Genomic DNA, 10331 nt, shown 5'->3' with positions numbered 1-10331 from the left:
TACAAAAAGAACAGAGTAACCCCCCGAGGCCTCCTGCCCCTCCAGCACAGGCTCTAATACCCCTATATCCAGGAGGTGGTGGATTGCCCCGGAGAGAAGCCAGTGTCTTTTTGGGCAGCTCTTCCTTGGTACCTGCATAAAACAAATTGGGGGAGGGAGAGGAATTCTAAAGAGTAACCCACAGCCATCATGCTCAGGACCCACTTGTTGCTCATGGCGATGAAGCTCTGAAGCTGCCCCCTATCTCCATTGGGACTGAAGATCAGTAATAGTCAGGCCAAGGGGTCCTGTTTGTGCCCCTTTGCTGCCTGACCTGGGGCTCTGTTGAAGGAAGAACTATCACTCCCTGCCTTCCTAGGCTGCCACTTCCCTGTCTTCTTAGGTTGCCAGGTTCACCTTTTGAATAAAGGGAAAGACTCCTGGTCTTAACCGTGTCTTAACATAACCTGAGAAAGAATTCCATCTAAGAATACAGAGTCTAGTGTCAGCTAAAGGTGAAATACGTTTTCACACAGAAGCCAAGAACTGGGGTTTGAGATTTTGGCAAAGAGTGACTGGGTCGCAGGCTGAAGCTCCCAATCAGGACAAAAAGGAATAGGATTATATTTTCAGGGAAGAAATATAAATCCTGTCCAGTTATACAGGGAATTGGCATTGAGGCAGTCTCTGGTCTGTTGTGGAAGGAAACAGTTATAGACTACCCTGGGTGAAAGAGGATACATTGTGATTTCAGAAAGGGGTAAAAAATTGGTACACTAAAAGAGTGACCTTTCCAGAAAACCTGAACAGTTATAAGTAAACTATATGCAGAAACATTGTAACGGAAACCAAAGGACACAGTCAACCATCTCTCACTGAAAAGAACAAAGAATTTGTGAAAATAAGCTGCTTCAACACCATCTTGTCTGTCAACTGAAATATATACTGTTTTACCACCGTTTACCTCAACTGTTCCAATTTCTGACTACCCCATATTATCCCTGCCTATTGAATAAAATCAAGGCTGACCAAAGGGACAACAGTAAATCAATAGAAAACATGACTGAAAAGAGACAGTTAATCTTTCAAGACAGGAGATAATGGCAGACTAATCCAAGTTTCACTGGACTATAAGGCCCATGAAAACAGAAATGATTATACAGGTTCATTCCATGTGGGGATTTTACACCATGTAGAAAGATCTGATGTCACTGCTTTTCTTGGACCTTTCACATGACATTGTGTTCACTCCAAGAATCATGCTTGGGGCTCTCCCCTTTATGCCAGAACAAAGAAAAACCTCTTTATAGCCAGTTTAAACAGAAAATGTGGTATGGCTGTGGGCAGAGCTTCCACAAGGAAAATCTGCCCGCAACCAGCATGGACAGCCAAGTGGAGCTCTGCCTCCATGAAAGAACTCAGCACCACATTTCTCCCCCCCCTTTTCAGTTCTTTAAGAGGTTTTTTTTCAGTTCACAGCTGAGCCATGGCACTTGGAACACGACAGACCAGATGTGAGGGAAGAAGTGGGGTTGTGACTCACCAGCCAGTGTGGTGTCACGGTTAGAGTGTCATACCCAGGTTCAGATTCCTATTCAGCCATGGTAGCTTGTTGAATGACTTTGGGGCAGTCACACTTACCCTCAGACTAACCTCTCTCCCGGTTGTTGAGAGGATAGAATCAAGGAGGAGAGAAGGATATAAGCCACTTTGGGTCACCACTGCGGAGAAAGGCAGGGTATAAATGAAGTAACTTAATAAAGTAGACCAGCGGGGACTTCCAGAGGACATGGATTAGAATGCTCGCACCAGACGCTGTCTCAAACTAAAAGAATTTAAAACGCCTACCATAAATAATAATAAAACTCCTAATCTTGAAAGCTGAGATGGGATGAACCAAGGGTCAAAAGAAGAAAATCCACAGACCTCCACGGAATTATCTAATGAAGACTCCCCCATGCCGCTTGAATAGGAGAGGAAGCTCAGGCCAGTAAAAGGAAACACGAAGGCTCAAGCTCAAAAAAACACATGCAAGAATTTTTTACAGAACTGAAACAAGAAATGAAAGAAATCAAGTCTTATCACTCCAATGACGACAAAACTAGACAACTTAACAAAGACCATGGAAAAAATTAAAGCAGTTGCAGACTCAGCTGCAGCTGAAGTGAAAAATAACAAACAAGCTATCTTGGAGATACGTGATTATGAAGCCTTGTCCAAAAGTAAGTTAATGTTACTAGAACTCAGAGTGCGTGAGCGGAAAATTAAAATTCGTGGGATTCCACCAAACTTTGAACCTGACTACAGCTTTAAATTTGTGGCTGAGTGGTGAGCTGAAACTTTCAAGTACAGTGGTTATGACAGCATACAGACTAAAAACTAGTAGAGTCGGGTCACGAGCCTTAATCCCAGATGTTATTGTAGAGATTGTGGATGTTCAAACAAAGAAATTAATTTTAGAAACTGCTCGTAGCCAAAAAGGTTGGAAACTAGATGATGTTATCACCCAAATATTCCCAGATCTCCCGTATGAAATCTTGACGGCTCGGAGAAATATGTATCCAGTGGTACAGAGACTAAAACTAAAAATACCATATTGGTGGTTACCTCTGGGTCATCTTAGAGTTACCCAAGGGGGAAGGACTTGGACAGCCCATGATGTACCTTCGGGAGAGGCTGCCAGTGGCTCAAAGGACTAGACCTGATAAGGATGTGAAATAGGCAGTGCTGGAATAAAAACCCTTACTTAAATTTAAGTTGGGATTTTGCACAACGTGGGTAAGACTGTATGGGGAAGATCCCCAGCCCACCAATGACGAGTCTCTTTTAGGGACTCCTTTGGGAAACCAAAGATTCTGGAGCAGGCAGCACGTCCCAGAGATAAACACTAAAAGATAAAAATGTTGGTGTTCAGCAGTAATTCTTGCTTTCCTTTAACTGTAATAGTTACATAATAAAATTATATATTAGAATGTATTTATTTATTTTTTTATTTTTCATATTTGTATCTCGCCCTCCCCAATGCCATGCCATAGGTAAAAACATAGTAAAAAATCCAACACTAAAACCACAGTACTCCATCCATTACTAATATCCTAAATCCAAGATGGTAACACTGCAGTTCCCGGGAGCTCGTTCCACGAGGTAGGAGCCGCCACCGAAAAAGCCCTGGCCCTGGTCACAGCTAGTTTCCCATCCTTGGGACCCAGGATGACCAACAAATTTTGGGTACCCAACCGTAGTGCTCTTGGGGGAACATGTGGGGCAAGGCGGTCCCTCAGGTAGGCTGGACCCTGGCCATATAAGAAGTGTAAAGAAATAAATTGACAAGTAATTAACAGCAATTGAAAAAATAATTTGGGGTTAAGGGGGGTAAGGAAAACAAGATGTATGAATTGTGTAATGATATATTTTTGAAACGTAGAATTAAGTTTGTGAGAACATTCCCAATTGGAGTATAAAAATAGGACAGATATTAGAAATTAATCCAATTTGGGCATATTGTAGGTTATCCTTGACAAATTAGTTTAAATGTTATTCCTTCCTTTGTTATTATGTTTTGTATAAACTTGTATTATGGGAATTAAAAGCAAAATAAAATATTTTTAAAAAATAAAGTGGACCAGCATGACAGACAGCAGGGTTGAGGGAGCAAGGACAGGGTGTTGTAGGTGTTTAGTTTCTAACATAAAACTATATTAGAAATATTGTCATATTGAAATTTTCAATAAATACAACATCTACTCTTGTGTTTTATATATGTAATTTTATTTCTAAGAAATTTTATGGAACATATTTTGGCACACAAACAGATAACAGGATTTACCAGATGACTACCAAAGCATATGAGATTATATATTACAAGAGTACAAACCACAAAAACAATGAAGTCACGTGTGCTAATATTTTTAAAGATAAGGACAATAAGGGACAAAAATAATGTGCTGAACACATAAAAATAATCTTATGTACAGATTTTCCCAGATACAAATACAACATTTCCCTTTAAAAATAAATATACATGTATAAAGGTAACATGGCCACTAAATAAAAGACCACTTAGCTTGTACTCAACAAATCAAAAGAGAAATATTCTTACAAATGGGCTGCTCTCCAACAGCCACTCATACTGGCAGAAATACATTCAGGGTCTATTTGGCGCCATTTGTCCCAATCCAGAGTCCCACACATTCCCTCCAGCGTGTACATGAACTTCCTGTGTAAACTGGCTTTCCCATTCACTTGAATGGATGCAGAAAGCTTCATACATCAAACCTCATTGTATGCATGAAGCTGCTCTTTCCACGGATATGGACAAAGGAGCGATTGGAAACTCCACATCCACAAAGGATCAGTTGTTGGACTTAATGACATCAAAAGTGCAATTATGCTAGTTTAAGGTTTGTTGACTGCAACAGTGGTAAAAATTAAGCCAGTATTTATGTTTTTTCCTCTCACACAATTAAGTGCTTTGCTATCGTGAAGACATTAAATAAACTACCAGAAGAACTCCAAACTCTATTAAATTAGTCCTGATGCAGGCTAGTACTGTGAGGTTCAAAAGCAAAGCCCACACATATTATATATTATACACACACATACCACTCAGCAAGATTGCCAGCATCAGATATTTAAGAAGTACATGGTTCAAAATGTCTCAGACTAGAACTATTAAAAATATAATATTTTGTTTGCAAACAAGACCTGGATTCACTAATACCTTAGCCTTTCATCTACTGATGCTTCAATATAATATCTAAAATAGCAGGAAACAACATACCAAACCATGAAATATGGCAGCTCTGGACTGATACCTGACTAGTTACATGTTAGCATATTTTTGAAGAGGGAATATTCTGCAAACCACGTGGGCTTGGTTTACTGAAATGAGTGTTTGTGCTGATTTAATTACACAAGCTTCGTCTACCAATGCACCTCAACTTTTAAACATTTTTGGTTGGTGTAGCTGCTTGCAATACCCCAGGTGTTAAGGTTTGCAGTGTTCCGTGAATACCTTTCCCCATTCCATATTTGCTAACATGGCAAGTTTGAGGATCAGCTTAAGGCCTCAGGTCTCTGTCCTACCACTGGCAAACCACCTTAAGAAATGCATCACTGCATTGGGGCATGACAGCTGATCTGGTCTGAGCATCTGTTAAGTGAAACTACACATCCTCTTACCACAACCCGGATAATATTATGACACAAGAGTCTTCTCCACGACTTCCAGAATCAGGATTTCTTTTTTGTAGGCTACTGTAAGTTGCATAGACAACATATAAAAGGTAAAAGCGAAACAACCATTGTTGAAACAATGGATATTATCTGATTTCAAAATGAATACTTAAAAAGAGAAAAATAAAATCCATAAATCTGTAAAAAATATTCTAGTTTTATAAATTAGTTTACAGGAAAAAGTATGAATCTATAAATTTAAAATATATAAAAAGAGCTCAAGACACTCAAGATGCAGATTTAAGGGCCAACAGATCTCTGCACCTTCTCATTACCACTGAGAAATTAACAACCTGGTGTTTGTTTTTCAGTGTCAGGCAACAAATACTATAACACTCCAGTTCACACTGCAAAAATCACAGTGCTAGACATCATAGAGAACTAACACTTTTGTGATTGCAAATCCCACATCTTAAACATAGACAAGCTAATGGTTTCAAAAAGGGTCAGGAAGGTCTACATAAGTGATACTCAGAGAAGCAGCACAGATAACATATATAAGGTAAAAGCTTGGATTCCTCTCTCAGCAAGTCTTGAGGGGGCCAAATGGCAGTGTGTCCCTGTGTCATCAGAACAATACAACAGGCTAACATACTTTCCTTGTCTTATTTGCCAGTAGAGTCAGAGCAAACCCTCTGTTTTGGGGAGCTGGTAGCAGTTACTTTATTTCCTATTAATTCCTCTCTTAAGACCTTGCATTTTTCCTTTGGTTTGTTTAAACTAAGACCAGCACAAAGGTATTTCCAAATGAGCTTTCTGTTTTGTCAGAGTTACATTTCAGAAAGTTAGGAATGACTTGTTTGTGCAAGATAGGCATCAGCAGGCTATGGCATAAGTTAGGAACCCTCAGGTTAATTAAAGCCAGGACTACAGGCCATTTCTGGTCTAGCTTCACTGCATAAAGACACAGTTCTCACTGAGGCAATAAACCCAGGGTTGGGCTGGGCCACTTCAGACTGAAGGCAAGGGCTCACATGAATAACTACACCTCTATACAAGAAAAGTAGTAGCTGTCCACACAGAAGACCACGTCACAGGCAAAGGTTCTAAATTAGCCTTTTGCCTAAGATTGTTTTCTGTGTGGATGAACCTTTTTCTCATCATGTGAGCTCTTACCTGCAGGTTGTAGTGGAAAAGCTTAGACTCAGGCTTAGAACCTCACTGAGATTTTGCCCTCTCTTATTCATCCCATCAACTAATATGTACAGCTTCAAACAAAAGAAGCAAATTGGTGATGTTAACTTATCCCATGCTAAACAAAGCCAATCACGTGATTCCATATTGGACAGCTGCTCTTTGAAGAGGCAAAAGTTCAACTTTGAACAGTGCCATGTTTTCCTTTTCTGTTTAGATTCATCTCCTTGAATGCAGCTGCCACTGTGTCTCCCATGACTTTGGCACAACATGGAACTTCAGAACTGCAGCAACTCTTCCAAGAAGGTATGAGTTTCAGGTTGATAGTGAAGCTTCTTGAAGATGTGACAATGTATTCCAGCCATGGAAGAGGAAGCAGATTTTCCATGTTTACAAGTTTAGTATTTACTACTAAAGTGACACCAAAAAGTACTATTTATTTAACTCTTTGTCAAGCAGGTCAACGCAAATAGGCATGTACGGTTTAAAGCAGAGTGGACCTACATTCAGCAAGTGACTTTTGATGCTCCTGAACTGGAGAGCTGCTACTTCTTGACATGGTTTTGCTCAGCATTATTCTGGGGAGTGTGAAGTTGCTGAGCAGCCTGATGGATCAGGCCACTGTAGGAGAATGACTCCCACTCTCCCGTCCACAAATGCTCTGGCATAAACTATGCCTGAATCCTTCATTTTTCCTTGGATTGTTTTAGACCATGGATCCAAAAAAATTAGGGCCAAAAAAGTCTTGATCATCTAAACACTGCAGCAATTTTTGGTGAGCGTTGACCTCTTTGTTGTTGTCCCTGCCAAGTCGGTTACAGACCTGTTGTCATCTTCACTATTGCTTCTTTTCCGCACTTCTCTATGAAAGAATAATTAGCCATGATTAAACAGAACAATATCAAAGCAGAAATGTGAGATCTGAATAAAAAGCAAAGTAAATACCTTGTACTAGCCCAGCATTAGGTTCCCTGAGCTAATGCTACATTATTTATAGTTACTAAGCAAGCCACAGAATCACAATACCACCACAGAAGAATATGGCAATCATGTTGCAACTTTGCACAGTAAACATCCACATCTGCCCATAACATTTTAGATGCAAGCTGCCTTGAGGAGATCTCTGAAAAGACAGCATAAACTTTTCTAAATAAATGAATAACTCTCATCCATTTTGCAGTGTTTTCTCCCTGGATACAATCTGCAGGAAAAAGAAGCACTACATGAGTATACTGAAATTAATGGAAGTTGTACAATAGAATTTCTCAGTGGATTGTGTCCTGTATGACTCATTGACCAAATGATCAAGAAATATAAACAACCAACCAATCTGTTTTAGGATTTGTCTGCACCCTTGCACTTTGTTGTATTTTATTTCAGTTTGTCCCAGTTGTCCTAGTACTAGTTGTCACATTACCCACATAAGCATAACACATTTTAGGACTATGGACTGGGGGGAGGGAAGAGTTTGGAATTCTGCAAGGCGGAAAACAAGCTCCACTCCCCCAGATCAGAAGAAATTACTGACATGCCAAAAGCTAACAAGTTAGTTGACATAAAAGGCAATGGGCCTGCAACAGACAGTAAATGGTTATTGTTTTAGCCTAGTCTGAGAACCCTGAGTAACAAGGGATTCAAATGGAATTCTACAGTTAAGAGTGTCAGTTAGGAGTGACAGTTAAGAAATAACAGCTGACTGCAAAGGAAGGCTAAAGGAAAGGATCCAGAAGGATCCCCATTCAAGCCTGAGGGAAATAGCTCCCAGAAAGGGGGATGATCCCTATCCAGTCTGAGGGAAACCGCTTCTAGTGAAGGGGGGTGATCCCTATTAAGTGGTTAAGAACAGAAACTGGAACTTGTGTGAATGTTCCTGCCTTCACAAATTTAAGTGTCTTGGAGACAAAGTGGTTTATGCTTGTCTATTTAAGCAAAGACTGCCAAAAAATCTCTCTCCTAAGTGTTTAAAGACCTGTCTGTATATCTAAATCACGGACAAAGAGGCGGGGGGGAGGAGTGGCTATTTTCATTCGAGAGGCTTTCTCCTTCAGGGCGCTTCCAGCCGTGGAGATCACGGGCATTGAGTGTGTTGGGGCAATGCTGGAGGCTGAGGAGAGTTTGGCGATTTGGGTGGTGTACCGACCGCCTAGCGCACCAGCCAATAGCCTGCCGTCTCTGCTGGAGGTCGTATCAGGCTGGGCGTTGAAGCACCCACGGATGTTGGTCGTGGGTGATTTCAACGTCCATGCCAAGGACGCGACCTCCAGCTGGGCTGCGGACCTACTGTCGTCCATGGTGGCAATGGGACTCTCTCAGGTCATCACGGCCCCCACGCATCGGGCCGGTCATACGCTCGATCTGATCTTTGCTGCAGGAGTAATGGTGGACCGGATTACTGCAATTGCGGTACCATGGTCGGACCACCAGGCCCTGAGGGCTCATCTGAATGTGCCACCCCAACCTCGCTTAGGCGGCGAGCGGTTTTTTGCTCGCCCGCGAGGCCAAATGGACCCAGTGTGGCTTCAGATGGCGTTGCAGGAGCCGAAGCCCCCTGGCAGCTCGTTGGATGAGCTAGTGGAGGACTGGCATGACCGGCTCTCCGCGGCCATTGACGAGATTGCTCCCAGGCGTCCTCTCCGGACTCGAGTGAGGCCGGCGCCCTGGTATACCCAGGAGTTGTGCCAGCTGAAGCGAGAACTGAGACAACTAGAGAGATGGTGGCGTCGGGCTCACGACGAGGCGTCAAGAGCATCTTATAGGACGTTTATGAAGGCCTATGAGATGGCAGTCAAGGCCGCAAAGAGGGAGTTCTTTGTGGATAGGATTGCATCTGCTAGCTCTCGCCCAGCACAGTTATTTATTACGATTCGGTCATTGACAACACTGCCACAGGGCAGACAAAATGTGAGGGAACTGGACATCGGTGAGGCATTTGCGAGCTATTTTGCAGAGAAAGTCTTGGCGCTCCGTCGTGACCTCCCCGCCACAATTGATACAGTAAGTGAACTTGAGGCCCCTTGCACGTCTTGGGAGCCGGGTTTAGAGTGTTTCTGCCCACTCAGTCTGGAAGAAGTTGACAGATTGCTTACGGTAGTGCGCCCAACCACATGCGACCTTGATCCGTGCCCCTCATGGCTCATCAAGATGGGTCGCGAGGGGTTTCGAGGTGCCCTGCAGGAGATTATTAACAAGTCCCTCTTGGAGGGATGATTCCCCGGGGCACTCAAGGAAGCGATGGTCCGCCCTCTCCTAAAAAAGCCATCTTTAGACCCGGCCGAATTGGCCAACTATTGGCCGGTGTCCAATTTACCCTATTTGGGCAAATTGATAGAGAGGGTGGTGGCAACACAGCTGCAGGCATTTCTGGATGATGCTTCTGTCCTTGATCCCCACCAGTCCGGGTTTCGTCCGGGTCACGGGGTGGAAACTGTACTGGTCGCGCTGACTGACGACCTCCGTAGGGATCTGGATTGAGGCGGAGTGGCGGCACTGTTGTTGTTAGATCTGTCGGCCACTTTTGACACGGTCGACCATCAGTTGCTGGCCCGCTGCCCCACCGACGTGGGGATTCAGAGGCCTGCCCTTCAATGGCTGGTCTCTTTTCTCCAAGGTCGGGGACAGAGGGTGGCGATAGGGGATCAGCGCTCCCGGAGGTAGCCCCTGGAGTGTGGTGTACCTCAGGGGGCAGTGCTATCCCCGATGTTGTTTAATATCTACATGCGCCCCCTCGCCCAGATTGCCCGGAGCTGCGGGCTGGGATGTCACCAGTATGCGGATGACACCCAGCTGTATCTGATGCTGGGCGGCCCGTCGGATTCCACTCCCGATGACCTTAGTCGGGCGTTACAGGCCGTGGCTGGGTGGCTCAGACTGAGTCGGCTGAAATTAAACCCGGCAAAGACGGAGGTCCTGGGGCTGGGTCGGACCGGTCCGGGGTTAGGGCTCCCGCTCCCGACCTTCGACGGGGCGCCATTGGTGCCGGTGGC

General features: G+C 43.6%; 1 protein-coding gene across 1 annotated transcript in view; it reads right to left on the bottom strand.

Moving 5' to 3' along the window:
- Positions 1–6826: 6826 nt before the first annotated feature.
- Positions 6827–10331, bottom strand: part of RASEF (RAS and EF-hand domain containing) — a 43206-nt gene continuing 39701 nt past the window's right edge. Inside the window, exon 17 of the mRNA XM_015419277.1 lies at positions 6827–7210. Coding sequence (XP_015274763.1) covers positions 7102–7210 — 109 coding nt within the window. The 3' untranslated portion in view covers positions 6827–7101. The remainder of the gene's footprint in view (positions 7211–10331) is intronic.

Source organism: Gekko japonicus, unplaced genomic scaffold, assembly GCF_001447785.1.
Source record: "Gekko japonicus isolate JY-2015 unplaced genomic scaffold, Gekko_japonicus_V1.1 scaffold133, whole genome shotgun sequence".
Taxonomy (NCBI): domain Eukaryota; kingdom Metazoa; phylum Chordata; class Lepidosauria; order Squamata; family Gekkonidae; genus Gekko; species Gekko japonicus.
This window is presented reverse-complemented; position numbering and strand designations above follow the sequence as displayed.